Source organism: Lipophrys pholis (assembly GCF_963383615.2).
Source record: "Lipophrys pholis genome assembly, chromosome: 15".
Lineage (NCBI taxonomy): Eukaryota > Metazoa > Chordata > Actinopteri > Blenniiformes > Blenniidae > Lipophrys > Lipophrys pholis.
This window is the reverse complement of record NC_137642.1, coordinates 27,435,069-27,451,832: the sequence shown is the minus strand read 5'-3', so window position 1 is coordinate 27,451,832 and position 16,764 is coordinate 27,435,069. Positions and strand designations below refer to the sequence as shown.

At 46.0% G+C, this 16,764-nt stretch overlaps 1 protein-coding gene across 2 annotated transcripts; it reads left to right on the top strand.

The window, feature by feature from the left end:
- Positions 1-70: 70 nt before the first annotated feature.
- Positions 71-16,725, top strand: gpr155b (G protein-coupled receptor 155b). Of its 2 annotated transcripts, none has more exons than XM_080481895.1 (20): positions 71-171; positions 539-737; positions 2,600-2,747; positions 3,516-3,645; positions 5,003-5,181; positions 5,308-5,460; positions 6,171-6,238; positions 6,334-6,505; positions 7,402-7,557; positions 7,674-7,757; positions 7,838-7,949; positions 8,315-8,399; positions 8,997-9,084; positions 9,171-9,393; positions 9,491-9,568; positions 9,849-10,003; positions 11,219-11,314; positions 12,004-12,068; positions 12,151-12,288; positions 13,620-16,725. In XM_080481895.1, the coding sequence occupies exons 2-20, from the start codon at positions 580-582 to the stop codon at positions 14,065-14,067; spliced, it is 2,736 nt and encodes a 911-aa protein (XP_080338021.1). In that variant the 5' UTR covers positions 71-171; positions 539-579; the 3' UTR covers positions 14,068-16,725. The 2 variants fall into 2 exon arrangements, with proteins under 2 accessions (XP_080338021.1, XP_080338022.1); XM_080481896.1 differs by having other exon boundaries at positions 13,568-14,447.
- The last annotated feature ends 39 nt before the right edge of the window (positions 16,726-16,764 follow it).

Sequence of the window (16,764 nt, the reverse complement as noted above, 5' to 3'; positions counted from 1 at the left end):
ATCCAATCACGTTTCGAGTTGGATGAGGATCTGATGCGCTGATTGGCTGAATCACCTGTCAATCAAGTTCGAAGGCGGCCGCTGCTGTGCAGCTGTGAGACTGCGGCGTCAACACAGCCAGAAAATCTCAGCGTTTATCGGCTTTTTCCCGGATAAAGATGATCCTCTAAGGTACGCAGACAACAGATTCACCTCCCAGACGAATCGTTTTGTGTATGAGCATCATCCCGGAGGTGTTATTTCGAGGTCACTGCGTCCTGGGCTCCGTTATTTAGTTGCATTCATGCTAGCGACGTTAGCGCCTCGAGTCATGGCATTTTGTCCACTTTAGTGTTATAAACATTGTAGAATTCGGCTGTTTTTGGAGTGAATCGATGTGATTTAAGATGTGCAAACTGCTCCACTGATCATTCATTCGTGATATCAAACTGCAAAATCGACGTCTCTGGTGTGCATCAATGAATGAACGTTTGATTAGAAGAGCTCCCAGTTCAGTTTGTTGTTGTTCTATTTAAATCACGTGTCTCCGTCTCCACAGCCCGGAGCCGTCCTCCCCTCCAGGCCCTCACCTCTGACAGGATGGAGACGCTCAGCAGCTTTGTGCTGATCCACGGGAAGAACATCTCCCAGGGGCCCCTGGCCGGCTCCTCGGCCGGGCCTCACATGAGCATCGACAAGCTGTTCCCGGCGCTGCTCGAGTGCTTCGGCATCATTCTGTGTGGCTACATAGCCGGCAGGTGGGACACGCCGCTCGTCCTCGTCCTCGTCCTCGTCCTCTGGTAGTTCTGGGGACCGGAGAGGTCAAGCAGTGTGGTAGTGGTTGGTACTCTCCCCCCCTGTGAATGGGTTCCACTGACATCGCGGTTTGAGCAACTCAGAGAGCCTCACACCGTGGATCACATTCACTCTGGATCAGATTCACACTGTGGATCACATTCACACTGGATCACATTCACACTGTGGATCACAGTCACACTGTGGATCACATTGACACTGGATCACATTCACACTGTGGATCACAGTCACACTGTGGATCACATTGACACTGGATCACATTCACACTGTGGATCACATTCACACTCTGGATCACATTCACACTGGATCACATTCACACGGTTCATCACATTCACACCGTGGATCACATTCACACTGGATCACATTCACACTGTTGATCACATTCACACTGGATCACATTCACATCATGGATCACATTCACACTGGATCACATTCACACCATGGATCACATTCACACTGGATCACATTCACACTGTTGATCACATTCACACTGGATCACATTCACATCATGGATCACATTCACACTGGATCACATTCACACCGTGGATCACATTCACACTGGATCACATTCACACTGTTGATCACATTCACACTGGATCACATTCACATCATGGATCACATTCACACTGGATCACATTCACACCATGGATCACATTCACACCATGGATCACATTCACACTGGATCACATTCACACTGTTGATCACATTCACACCATGGATCACATTCACACCGTGGATCACATTCACACTGTGGATCACATTCACATCATGGATCACATTCACACTGTGGATCACATTCACATCATGGATCACATTCACACTGGATCACATTCACACCATGGATCACATTCACACTGGATCACATTCACACCGTGGATCACATTCACACTGTGGATCACATTCACACTGGATCACATTCACACTGTTGATCACATTCACACAGCGATGGAGGCGGCTGGTTCCTGATAGCCCCTCCTGTCTCCTTTCCTATCCACTTTTCCTTAACCCTGTGGACGACGTCACGGGGTTTAGGAAAGGAAAGTGTCTCGCTCAAGGAAACTTCGACGTGTGGAGATGGAGAATCGAACCTACAACCTTCCGATTGAGAGACGAGCGTTTAAACCCCGTTTACACAGCACTTTTTTGGAAATCGATCTCTGTTGACATAGAAACGGAAGGAGTGCTGGAAATGATGTAGTTAGCACATTGGACCACTAGTGGGTGCTGTTGTTACTTAAAGTAGATTATTCGTCTGCTTGAAATCCAGTGAAATGTCCTAGAAACCCGTCTCCTGGAGCTGTTGCTTTCTTAGCTGAGACGTCGGCGACGCCGCCACGAAAACAAACTACCTGGTTGCTATCGAACTCTGTCAGGGGGGAGTTTGTACAAAAAAAACAAAAACACCCACCCAGAATGCAACAGCTACAGGAGACATTTTCTGGACATTTCACTGGATTTTGCATTAAAAAGGTTTTATTTAAATGCACGTCTCTGCTGAGACTCGCGTGAACTCTTCACCCCCAAGAAGTTTCCATCTAAAGGTTCTTATGGTTCTATTTTACAGCTCAGGATGAAATGGGTCGGAACTAAATGCTATTTGACACCTTTAATATTGATAAAGCTATAATGGTGCCTAAAATCTGTTGTTTAGTCGAAATACAGTCAACAGCATGTCATTCATGCTTCCGTTTCTGGTCGAATGAATCGAAGTCGGTCGAGTCGCTCTTTTTCCGTTTGGCTGCTCTTTCTGGGATTTTTTTTTTCTCCTCCAGACATGTTTCCGTCTCTTTCCTTCCCCCTGCAGGGCGGACATCATCACAGAGAGCCAGGCCAAAGGGCTGGGGAACTTTGTGTCCAAGTTTGCTCTTCCAGCTCTGCTCTTTAAGAACATGGTGATGTTGGACTTTGAGAACGTGAAGTGGGTGTTCCTCTGGAGTATCCTCATCGCTAAGGTTCGTGTCCGCGGGGCAAACGGCCGCACTGTCGCATCCTTGAGCCTGGAAATGAGATTAGATTGGACTTCCACATTGCACACGATAGTTAGACTGTATAGTTACACACAGAGGAACATACTATGTATATATGAATAGATAATTAGATATATGTATATGTACGTATACACCAGAAGTTCCCAAAGTCGGGGGCTCGCCCCCTAGAGGGGGCGCAGTGCCATTGCAGGGGGGCTGCTGTATGAATGGATGAAAAAATGAATGCGTGGACAGCGCGAGTATAATGATATACACATGGAAGATGGGGGAAAACACACATAGTTGTAGCAGCAGTAATATACACAATATTTGCAGTATTCAGTGTTCAGCGGTGCCAGGATGGTGGTACAACACAACGGTAGCTACTTCATGAAAAACTATTGTGTTTTTATTGGTTGTTACTCCCTGTCGAGTCTTTTCTCGTTTTTATATTTGCAGTGTTATTCGCTGACTCGTAACGAAACTTTTTTTATAAAATTTAGGCCTCGTTTACACGACGACGTTTTAACGGGAAAAAAATTTCTAGCATTTTGCCGTTTGTTTCCATGACAACGGTGCCCGGAGCCACTGAAAATGTCACTTTTTGAAAATGCTCCGTGGAAACAGGAGGGAAACACAACCTTTCTTGAAACGTGATGGATGGTAGTTTGAATGACTAAAAGCCTGACTGACCCCCCCACCCCATCCCCCCCCCCCCCCCCCCCCCCCCCCCCCCCACCCCCCCACTTGTAGGTGGCCGTGTTCATGGTGGTGTGTGTGGTGACACTGGCCGTGATTCTTCCAAAGAGCAGGTACAGCAAGGCCGGTCTGTACGCCATCTTCGCCACCCAGAGTAACGACTTCGCCCTGGGATACCCGATAGGTAAAGCAGGCACACGGCGTCTACAGTACACAACGTGTACGTTTATGACAGAGGACCAGTGTGGTAGTCTTTATGTACAGCCATCGGTCTGGGGCACTTTGTGGAGGCGTACAGAGCATCCTCTGACTCGGCTCTGGATCTCTGGATCTCTGGATCTCTGGATCTCTGGATCTCTGGATCTCTGGATCTCTGGATCTGTCCCACAATGTCAGAACAGCCTCACGACAAGATACCAGAGAGCCGAGTCCAGAGAGTGACCGGGACGGGGAGCGAGTTGGTCGTCTCAATAAAGCTGTAACACGTAAAGCAGAGGGGCCACTGTGGCGTTGGTTCATGGGGATCATATGGAAAAAAGCGAGAGCAAGAAATTAGACAATTTCATTATTTAAATTTATGTAATTATGTATTATTAATTAATAGTAATAAAAAATTATTATTAATTCCATAATTTTAGTTTGCTATTTTAAATAATTTGATTCTAATCATATGGAGACAATTTAATTTAATTTGATTGTATTTGATTGTAATTATGTATTATTAATATTTTTTCATTTTATCATTTTAGTTTGCTCTTGTTTTAAACAATTTTATTTAAATCTTATGGAGACAATTTTATTAGATTTTATTGTGTTATTTCTCCTTTATAAGTAGTAGTAATAATAATAATAATAATAATAATTACTTGTTTTTATTTTAATTAACTTTATTATTGCCATAATTTTTTTTAAAATAAGTAACTATAATAATAATATTGAATTAATTATTATTATTATTATTATTATTATTTTAAATTATTATTATTTTAATTAGCTATTTTAATTAAATTGTATTCTTCAAATTTTATGGAGACAGTTCAGAATGACCAAAGACTTTTATAGATCACAGAAAAACATCCGTACACTCATAACGTGAACCCAAAGTGGGCGATCACATACGACGCTGGGATTTTTCTCTCCCAAAGAATTTCTATATTTCTGCTCCAGAGTCAGTTCTTTTATTTTTCGAAATAAGGTTAAAATTCAGATGACATGAAATCCAAAAGAAGATCCAGAAACAAGCAGCTGATTGAGATCGTTTAGTTCAAATATGACATGAACAAACAAAGTTTAACAATAATATCCTTCTAAAAAATCCTCAAAACGATGAAAGTAGAAACACTCAATAAACCCACTACAGATGAGATGGGCCTTTCAGGTCACCTTAGAAAATAAGAGCGTAAAACATAAAGACTAGATCACAGAAACATAAAAGCAAATTAAAGTGTGAAAACCATAAGTGAGTAACCATGACGACTCCTCCAGTTTAGAGGACGAAAGTAGTTTTGGGACTCAGAGTTCCTCCGTCTTGTCTTGTCCAGTGGACGCTCTGTACAGGAACACGTATCCAGAATACCTCCAGTACGTCTACCTGGTGGCTCCGGTCTCCCTCATGCTGCTCAACCCCATCGGCTTCGCCCTGTGTGAGGTGCAGAAGTGGAAGGACCGGGGCCATGTGCAGCGCAGCACCCTCGGCATCCTGGGAGTCGTAGTCCTACAGGTCCTCGAACAACACCCGCCGCGTTCTCTTTGCTCCTTGCAACCTTTAAGGAGACTCACTGCTTTCCTCCTCCTCCTCCTCCTCCTCCTCCTCCTCCTCCTCCTCCTCCTCTTCCTCCTGCTGCAGGTGATGAAGAACCCCATCGTCTTCATGGTGATTGTGGGAATCATCTCGCACTTCGTCTTGGACCAGCAGATCCCCGGCGTGCTGTCGGAGTTCATCGACGGTCTGGCCAACTCTTTTGGAGGCACCGCCTTGTTTTACCTCGGCCTCACCATGGTGAGTCTCGACGCCCGTTTCCACGACAACGCAGGGCGGAGCCACTGAAGACGCAACTCTCTGGAAACGCTGCTGCTGCTCCGTTGTAAATCGTTTCTCTGCACATGCTCAGTAGAGCCAATCAGAACACAGTTTCCTCTGCCGTGTCATGACTCCCAGTCCATGTTCTCCTTGGACTTGGTGCTTTTATTTTGACAGTCACCGTCATAACAATCCAACTTGGTACTTTATTTTGACAGTCACCAAACCAATAAATAAATACACACATGCAGAAGAACAGCTCAGCAACCAGGTTACGGAGAGGCTGCGAGGCATTCTTGTATTCGTTTGATGGGATTTGTTCACAGTTTATTAGAATTTACTCAGAACCGGTTCGTCGTTAACGTCCCAGAATGACGACAAATCATCCCTGAAGATTTCGCGCAATTTGGGTGAGTAGTTTTTATGAAAGGATGGTGAAATACATACATAACACTATCAAATGAACACCCGCAGACGAGCACCTCCTTTTAGGAGAACTTCGTCGGTCGCCCAACTTTGGTTGGCGAAGGTAACAAACACCAGCACCCACTAGTGGCCCGGCGTGAAAACTACATGGTTCTCAACGTGTGAACGGTGCCTCACCGTCCCGCTTGCTTTGTCTTCATCCGTCTTCCTTCACGTAGCTTGTAACAGCGGAGGACCTGATCAGCTGTCTCCTTCTCCGTCAGGTGGGACAAATGGGAAAGCTGACCCGAGACACCGGCGTGGCCTTGATTCTCCTCATCACAGCCAAACTGTGAGCGGAACGACGCCGATCCGCCTTGCGAAGTTCGTTTCTGCCGTTTGAGAAAACCCGGACGTTCACGGCGGACATGTTTTGTCTCCCTGCAGACTGCTGATGCCGGTGGTGTGTAAAACCATGGTGAACGTCCTGGACGTGGGCGTGAACAGCACCAACGCAAACCACACCAGTCTGTCCAACTTCGCCTTCCTGTACGGAGTCTTCCCCACGGCGCCCAGCGTGGCCATCTACGCCACGCACTACGGCCTGGAGCTGGAGGTGGTGAGTGGCCGTTACAAACTGTTTGTTTGTACTCCTTCACTTCCTCTGTGTACTCTACTGATACTGAACTGTTTCTTTATTAATGCTTTCTCACTATTACTGCGACTTTAGTGATACTTTTAACTATTACTTGTACTTTATTTATACTTTTTAACCACTACTGGGACTTTATTCATAGTTTTAAACCATTACTGCTACTTCATTGATGCTTTTGAACTATTACTGGTACTTTATTGATAGTTTTTTATATTAATTGCAGTTAAATGTTACTTTTTAATACTTACTTGGACTTTATTGATACTTTGTAAGTATTACTAGTATTTTATTGTTACTTTTAAGCTATTACTGATACTTTATTGGTATTTCCCTGTACTTTATTGATGTTTCCTGTTACTTTATGGATATTGTTGTACTATTAGTAGTACTATATTGATCCATTTTAACAGTTACAGACATTTAATTGATACTTTTTAACTATTACTTGTACTTTATTGATAGTTTTTAACCATTACTTGTACTTTATTAATAGTTTTTAACCATTACTTGTACTTTTTTTGATGCTTTTTAACTTTCTTGAAGCGTTTTCACTGTTACTTTATTAAGTAAGTTTATTACACGTACGTCTTATCATCTCTTCCCCTCAGACACACTGGTACACAATCACAGAGCTTTTGCTTTTTGTACTTCATTAGTACTGGCAGTATGGAGGGATACTAGTCGGCAGCGAGCGGCAAGCACACTCTAGTTATGTCTGATGATTAGAAAATGATTCTTGCTGTGTTCCTCAGACGTGCGTCTCTATCTAGTGGAACTTGAAAGGACGGATCAATAAATAAATCTTTCACATTGAACAAGACGGCGGCGGCGTGTGTTTTCTGTGCGTTTGTGGCGTGTAGGTAACGGCAGGGATGGTGATCAGCACGCTGCTGTCTGCACCCATCATGTACGTGTCGGCTTGGCTGCTGACCATCCCTCAGATGGACCCGACGCCCCTGCTGACCGAGCTCGAACACGTCAGCTTCAACATCAGCATCATCAGCCTGGTGGCTCTGGTCAGTCAGTCTCAGCAACAGACAAGGAATTCAGTTCCGATTTCTTCATTAAGTATTATTATTATTGTGTCACTATTAGTAATACAGGTAACCTGACCCGTTGTCTGCCCTCTCAGGTGTGGACCATCGCAGTGATGATACTTGGCAGAAAGTGCAGCGGTCTTCCTCACATCTTTGTCTTAAATCTCTTCATCGCTCAGGTCGGTGTGAATCCACCCCGGGCAGCTTCCGACTCTGTTCCCTTTATTGATGACTGATGGTCGACTTTCCCCTTCCGCAGCTCTTGGTGTGCGTCGGGATGATCTCGTGGAACGTTGCCGCTAACCTGCTGGCCAAAACTCTGTCGTTCACCGTCCTGTATGGCTCCCTGTACAGCACCTACATCTGGACTGGTGAGGGGATCACTTCAGAGGTTTCCAGTTTGTGGGAGGATGAGCCTTCTCTTACTGACCCGATGATTCTTTGACACAGTTAGTTTGAGAGAATTGGTCCGTTTTAACACACTTGTTTTTCTCATTAATATTCCATTTTAATTTCTAAACCATGGACGTCACTTAATACGTAGTACGAGTACCCGATGCTAGTATCAGTCCGTTCCTACTTAAAACAAACTGAATTCTATAAATGTTAAAACATGCTGGGTGAAGGCATCAGCCTTCCAAACAGATTTAAATGATTAAATTTATTTTTTAAACTCTCTGAAATACATTATTTTGTATTGACACATGCTTGTGTGTGTTTTCCTCTGTTTTCTCAGGTCTAATCCCTCTGTGCCTGGCTCTGACCAACAGAGACGACCTGCTGAGACTCAGAGCTGAAGTCTTCTTGATTTTGGGTTGGGGGTAAGTCCGCTTGCCTCAGAAGAAGCAAAAGGCAATTTTTTTCTCTATGAAAGAATAAAGCTCCTTTTCAGAAACTGTATGGAGCGTATACTGTTGCAAAATGAACATGTGTGTGCCTAAAAGGAGCTCTAAATGTCTCACGTGGATTTTTCCCTTAAACCTGGGTTTTCATCACCCTGAAATCAGACTTGCAGGACATAATTCACAACAGGGAGCCTTTAAGATCACGTTTGAACTCTTGGAGCACAATGCTTCTAATTATCTCTCAGGAGATACATGCAGACCTGACTGTATGAGAGTGAGCCTGCCAGTTCACGCCCAGGCCAAAGAAAGCCCTGGCTTGGAGACATATCTGTTTCAGCGCAAGAGTCGCGACAGATTACTCGTAAAATCGATCAAATTCTGAGTCGGAGTGGAAAACCGAGACATTTACAAAGCCTTGTAGACATGCACGGGTACGTTTTAATAGTTACATACAAGTTAATGTATGCAACAATCCAATAATGGATATATGAAACAGTTTGAGGTTTACTCTGACACTTACTTTGTGAGTATATTGGTGAGATAGTTGAGGTGTTTGTGTGTTTTTGTGTGCAGAGTTCCCTTCCTGATGGTGGGAGGCCTGCTGATATCCGGGGAGAGGACTGACACGATGGATTCAGCCTTCTTCTATGGCAGAATGCAGGTTGGAAACTACACCTCAACATCACAGAATGTGTGTTAATTGTGGCTTTATTAAGAATTTGTATTGAATTCGACTTCATCCTGCAGATAATCAGCAGCGCGGTGGTGTTGGCAGTCAGCCTGGTGCTCGGCGCCATCTCCCTGATGGGTCTGAGTCAAGGGGAAGTGGATCAGAGCGGCTACCAGGCTCTGAGCAGAGCGGCTGTGACGGGCGTCGGCGAGGAGCCGAGGCCCCCTGCTGGCCTGGAGGAGCCACAACAGCAGCAGCAACCAGAGATGGCAAACTCCCCTTCCTGCAGCATCAACTCGGGTGATGTGATAGGTTTGAATTCCTCTGTGTGTGACCTTTCAGTCGTCATCAGTTCAACAGTTATTTTGCTGATGGTTTTTGCCGTGCCGCTGTGCAGACCTCCACGGCTTCTCTCCTCTCCAGACGATCCCCGACATCATGGCCAGCACGCAGAGGGAGCACAGAAACAGTGCAGGTGACAAACAATCACATTAATATGTGGAGTTCTACTTTCAGGACCGATTAAATCAAACATTTAATACAATCATATGTTGAAATGTTGCTGGCTTTGTTTTATTTTGCTCAAATTTTCACTCGAGTAGCTCAAAAAGTTTCAAATTATCCTTTTTTTTGTTTTACCCAGAAGCTATACCTATTACAATTAGAGTTTAAAAATATGCGTTTTAAATTATGAAGGTGTAACCAGCATGAGAATGTTTGTACTGGAGGATTTCCTCTCTGTGTTTCCCGTCCAGGCCACAGTGGGGCGCCGTCTGAAGGGCAGCTGCAGAGTTCCTCCTCCTCAGAGCAGCCCCTGAATCTGCCCCCGCCCGGCCCGCCGGCCTCCGAGGAGAACCACACGGTCCGATACGTCCTGCTGTGTCTGCTGCTCATCGTCAGCCTGCTCGCGGTACTCAAAGCTCAAAACTCCCACACTTATAATAATAATAAATGTTATTGATCAGCAACCTGTGAGGACACCCAAGGTCACTGTCACCAATGAACATGTTCAAATACAGTATTTAACAATAATGCCTTTTTTTTTGGGGGGGGGGTATTTTTAACACTTTATTTCCCCCCCCAAAGAAACAATAACAAAACAAGGAACAGTGTGTAATGTGTAATATATAATGGACCTCCCCACCAAAAAAAGAGTATTAAAACAAATGAAACCAAAAAACCAGCCAAAAAAAGAGAATATTGCTCAATAATACTTTGTATTTTCATGACTTAGCAAATATTTGAAAGTATAATACAAAAAAAAGCTTGACATTTTTCTGTTTCTTTTCTAATCTAAAATATGTGAAAGGTTTTCATTGTATTCTAATTTTGGGAGACGCGCCCGTATTTATGTAGAAGCACTTGGATTCTATCGGAGACAGTAAAGGCCCCTGCATCCTCCCTTTTGAACCCATAAGAACAAGAAGAAAATTCGGCAGTGACGTCAGCCAGCAGCTGAAAAAAAAAGCTTTTTCGGCAGGACAGTTCATACTCCGATAAGTAGCTGCCGAACTCGCGGGCCACGCCCCCTCGCAGCAGCCACACGTCTGTGAAGCGGCGTTTAAACTTTTCAACTGAACAGTTTATTTCTCGCCTCCAGTGCTTTCAGAAACACATTTCTCTGAACTTTTTCAGTAATGTAAGAGAGTTTTTGTCCGAGCGCCATGTTGGTCCGGTTTTAACTACAGGAGATGACAGCTATCCGTGATGCGTTCAGGTGCATCATGTAAAAGCCTGGACATTTTGACGAGCTGCGGCGCTCGTACAGTAGCGATGTTACAAGCTAAATATGATTAAAATATGACTGATAGTCATGAGCGGACTGGAACACGCATGCGCAGTGCAGAAGTTTCGGCAGTGCGGCACCCATATAGTTCGGCCGGGCTGGTTGGCACAGCCGAAACAAATGTCTTCGGCCAGAGGGAGCTGACCGAAGGAAATGACGTCATTTTGTTCGGCAGGACCCCGCACTGGCGAACTTTCGTCTTGTTCTTATGGAGGATGAAGAGGCCTTAAGAGCTTCACTGTTCTCACCACCTCTGTGTTTGATATTTCTGATGTCGACTGTCGGATGAAGGGTGACGACTCTGTCGTGTGATTGATGCGTGTCGTCTCTGTCCTCCAGAACCTGTCCAGCTGTCTGTGGTGGCTCTTCAACAAAGATCCGGGGAGACTTTACCTGGAGCTGCAGTTCTTCTGTGCCGTGGCGAACTACGGACAGGTACCGCCGCACGTCCTCCAGATCAGCCGAACCGTTTTCTCCGGACTCGTTTGCACGACGATGTTTCGAGTGAAAACTTTGCAATGTTTTTGAAAGCAATGTCCGTTTCCACGGCAACGGTAGAAATGCTGAAAGCGGTGAAGTTCGCATGCCAGGCCACAAGGTGGTGCTGTTTGTTTGTGTAATGAAACCACACACACACACATGCAGCAGAGAACAATGAGCTCTGAGCATTAACACTGGGAGAACACACACATTCTAGTGGACACACCACCAAGTAGGATTGTTATTGCGGGGACTATCAAAATAAAAGCACGAAGTCCAGGAGAACATAGACTGGGAGTCATGACAACACGGAGGAAACTTTGTTCTGATTGGCTCTACTGAGCACGTGCAGAACTACTAGTCACTACGGCCGTGGTGAGCATGACCAGTAGCAGCGCTTCAGGAAAGTTGTGTTTTCCCTTGTTGCCATGGAGATGGAGTTTGGGAGTTGTGTCCCCCCCCCACACACACACATTGCTCGTGCTCTCTCGCGTATCTGCAGGCGACGTTGACGCATGACGTTCCCTGATACTCTCGAGTTTGTACCGGCGAGCTTTTTCTGAGTACGAGTACTCCATACTCGTATCGGTATCGCTGTGTCCCCAGTACCTTTGAATTTCTAACCGTTTCTGTCCGTGTCCCAGGGTTTCTTGTCCTTCGGGGTTTTCGGCCTGGACCGCCACCTCGTCATCTCCCCCTTCAAGAAGAGGTGAGCCGCGACGTCACGCCTCCGTCGGATCTGACGGGAGCTGAGAACTGAGCTGAGGACTAAACCGCTCTGCCCCCTGCAGGTTGCTGGGTCTGCTGCAGGGCCGCCACGGCGAGGACCTGAGCCCCTCCGCCGGACCCGAGGACGTCCGGCTCACCTGCACGCAGTTCGTCCGCTACCACAAAGACCAGTGTGTACAGGACATCGTGCACACTCGCAGGTACGAGCACAGCAGCGGGGGATTCCTGGAGTCGGGATGAGCGCTGTCCTCTAACTTTTCTCCTTTTGGGGCGAAGAACAACCACCTCCGTGTCGCTCTGGGTTCAGCCGTGTAAAGTTCCGAGGCATCAGCACGTTGTTTTCATTCCTGCTCTGTGGTCTGATATGTCGACTCGTGTGTGTTCTGCATCATTCTGATTGGAGACGTGGTGATGTTCATGATCTGAGCCCGCCGGAGCGTGGAGATGTTAAACAAAAGGGGCCCAAGGATAGAGCCTTGAGGAACCCCAAGAGTGATTTTCATACACTCAGATTCATAATTACCTGTTGACACAGAATCGTCATGATCTTGTAAGTAGGATTTAAACCGATTTGACGCGGTGCCAGAGATTCAAACCGTTTTTCACCAACTCTGTTGGACGCAGCACGAAGATCCAGAAACTCTGGAACAGAGACTCTAGAGAGGGAGTCAGGAGTCGAACATGTCGCCACTTCAGTGCCACCAAATGACTTGATGTGATCAAAATCAAACCGACTCGTCATCACCTGAGAGTTGCAAAAAGTCTTTTCGGTTTCTGCTCCACAGAATAATTAAAGCTCTTGTGCAGAATGTATGAAGTCCAGGAGACTTTAAAAGCCACCAAAAGGTTTGTGCTGCAGCTTCACCTGTTGGAGAATCAATTAGTGGCACAAATAACAAACTGCAGCGGCCGTGCTTACTCAGCAGGTACCAGGGGGTGTGGCCAATTCACTGACACTACTAGAGACTACTAGGATTCAATATACTCAAACACTGAGATATGTACCAATATATACAGAATAAAAAAGTAATATCACCAGATTCACTTTCATCAGCTGAATATTTAAACTTCATTCTTCCTCAAAGGAAATTCTAAATCTTTCCAGCATGACATGTTTATTTCTGTGTTTCCGTACGATGTTGAATTTTCAAGTCCCAAATCACTTCAGATGAAGGTGGAGCTTTTCTTTTCAGTTTGGTTGATAACTTTTCTTCCAACCTGAATTCTGCTTGTTTTCCCGCTTTGCTACCGTTGTTCTCTTTCACGCGATCGACCAATAAGCTGCGCATGGAACTTATTGTGAAGACATTCAGCTTTTCTTAAAACAATTCAAAAGTTTGAGTGTTTTTCTTTGCTTCTCTTCTTTCAGTTCCTTTCTATTTTCTCCTCTTTATTAATCTGCCTCTTGCTTCCCCCTCTCCTTTCCCCCCTTTTGCTTTCCTCGACGTGCGCATTTTGCTCCTGGATGTCGCCCCCTAGTGGCTCAGGGGAAAGTGTGCACGCTCCGACCGGTGAATCCTTCCTCTGATAGCGACAGGTCTGACGGAGAGGTGGAGGCAGGGGGCGGAGCTTTGGGATGTCCCCCTCCTCGTCGGCTGCACACGGACCAGGATTCTCCCTCGGAGCACAACGCGCCCCCCCCCGCCGACGGGCCCCACCCCGCTGACCCTCCTCCCCCCCACCAGCATGGCCTCCCTCCCGCCCCCCCCCGGAGTGAGAGCGCGTTTAGAGGCAGCGCCCTGGTGGACTGGCTGCTGGAGCGCGGCCTCTGCTCCGGGACGGACGACGCCCTGACGTACGGCTCCCGTCTACAGAGGGGTGGGGTCATCCGACCCGTGGGGGGGCGGCACAGCTTCAGGGACGAGCCCGCCCTGCTGTACCGCTTCACGGACCTGGGCGACCAGCGCAGGAGGGGAAGTGCGGACGGAACGGAACGGCGTGTCAAAGAGGAAGTGCCTTATGGTTCCGTTCAACACTGAGGAGGAAACAGAAACTCGCAGAACGGCCGGGACACTTTCTTTCTACTTACTGCATGCTTTGACCTTTGACCTTTGACCTGATCGCTTCCCTCACACGAGCCTCCCTCCACACCCAGCTCGGGCCCTTAGCGGCCAATCCCAACACGAAGACAAAACAAACGTCCACCGAAGATGTGAGGTTTAACGGAGTCGTTAAGAAGTGAGAGTCGGGACACTTCGGCGTTGGAACTCCGATGGTTTTGATTATAAAAGAAAAAAAAACGTCTGTTGTGGTTTCATGCATCGGATCATTTGTCATTAGAACAAAATGGCTGAACCGTTGGGTGAGTCCCTGAAAGTCTCGGTTGTTTTCTCCGTTTGCTTTATGTTTTTACGGCAGATTTCCTGACTTCCGTTGTACTCCGCCTGCGTTACTTTTGCACGCCGGATCTTTTTGACGACTCTAAATACTAAATACTCACGCTGAGCTCCACCAGGAACTTACCTGCATGACCCGCAGCAGTTTCCTGCTCGGCGCTGAACTTTGTTGCACTGACTGACGTCTTCCACGTCCTGAAATTATGCAACCCTGGATGATTTGTGGTCCCTGCGTCTCGTCACTGCAGTCAGTTTAACATTTCTGAAGCGTGCGGCGGCCGGCAGAGAGCGTCGGCGGCGGGGGAAATCTGCTTTTAATTTCCGAGAGGGGATTAGAGATGAAACGAGGGTGAAAACTACAAGCTGGTGGATCCCAAAGGGCCGAAGCTGAAACACCTCAAAGGAAACGGATTCAGCAGTGACGTGATGATTTATTGTCGATGGATTCCATCGGTCGTTACTGTCTCATAATGCAGGGGTGTCAAACATAACCGGCACGCATGAGGCCCCCCATCTGGCAAAGTTGTGAGAATTTCAAAGAAAACATTAATTAATTTTTCTTAAAGTGGCAGACACAAACATCATGAGCCTCCAAAAGCAGTGTTTTATTTAATATTTCACTATAATTTAGGCAACAATTTTAAGTGAAAATGGGAAGTTTTGTTGCGTGTCGCGACTCTGTTTACACAACAACGGAGCTCAGTCACTGAAAACGCAACTTGTTAAAAACGGCTCCGTCTCCATGGAAACAAGGACAACTTTTCTGAAGCTAGTACTAACTACTATTTCTGCACATGCTCAGTAGACAATCGGAACAAAGTTTCCTCCGTGGTGTCATGACTCCCAGTCCATCTTCTCCTGGGACTTAGTGCTTTTATTTTGACAGTCACCATAATAACAGTCCAACTTGGTGGTCTGTCCAGGAGAATGTTCTCCCAGCGTTAATGTTTAGAGCTCATTGTCCTCCGCTGTGTTTGTGTGTGATTGCTTTCAGTACTGAAACTAAAAACAGCGTCCACTAGTGGCCAGGCATTGAAACTACATCATTTTCAGAGTTTGTGCTGTTCTAGTGTAAACTGACTAAACTAGAATGTTGTCTTGTCAAAAGCGAAAGTTCTGGTCGGTCCAGAAACCTTCAGTATTCTAAGTTTCTAGCTCCTCCTTGATTTTCCTCCATTTGAATATTGGATCATAGGAGCTACATTCAGAATCTGCTGTGTCTGTGTGAGCTGGACTGGCTCCGCCCACACATGCCCATCTTGGGAAGAGGAGGAAGTACTTCCTCTCGTGGTGCCATGTGCCAGAGCAGAGCTGCCTAATTGTGGGAGGAGTCAAAGGGAGGGCCTACCTTGATTGGGATTGGCTAAACCCCCGATGACACTATATAGGGTTTGATTCCTGATTGGCTGGTTGGAGCGACAGACTTACTTTCCCGGTATGGAGACGATTAGTACTGTTGGAAAACCTTTTATGAAGTGGATTTTACAGAATATGACTGCTTTAAAGTTTAAATTTAAAGGTTATTATTCTTCCGGTCTGGTCGACTCGGGAAGGAACTGGACTGGATGTGGCTCTTGAACTAAAACGAGTTTGACACCCCTGATTTAAAAGATAAAGTTTCAACAGTTCTGTAAACTCTGAGTTGTTTTAAGGTCTTCACAGATGTTCCGGGGCCGTGGGATTTCATCTTTTAACACTTTTTAAAACCCAATCGATTCATTCTGCCTGACGATTATCTCTCATATCTAAACCGGCTAAAACGTGTTCCTGCATATCCGAGCGTGTTACTTTGGAATACACACCAGTGCAACAACACGGCCGTTAGACACACAACTACAGTCCTGACTTGTTCCGTATTAGTTTATCTCTTCGCTCCTCGTACACAATGTTTACAGATCGTACTCGCCTGTTTGAAGTTTACAACGGGATGGTCAAGACGGACCAGATGATCACAGGGGTGCATGACTCTCCATCGGTGTCGTCGGCCAACTTTCACCTGAAGCAGTTTGTGTGATTCTCTTCAGGTCCTTTGTGTTTTTTGAGAGGATTACCATGTGGTTTGTTTCTTGTGTGTGTGTGTGTGTGTGTGTGTGTGTGTGTCTGCATGAACAATGCGTATTTTCTATGTAGTGTGTGTGTGTGTGTTTGTACGAGGTGTGACGGTGTTCCGGAGGAATCAGTAAAACTGTGACATCTGAAGTGTGGAGCTGTAGGTGGGATCAGATTCAGACTGTTCGAACCAACGGAGGCACAAATTAAAAACACGATTTGCATCCGAAACGTAAAGAAATAAACATTTTAACTCTGTTTCTCGTCAAGACATCCTGCATGAAAAAAAAA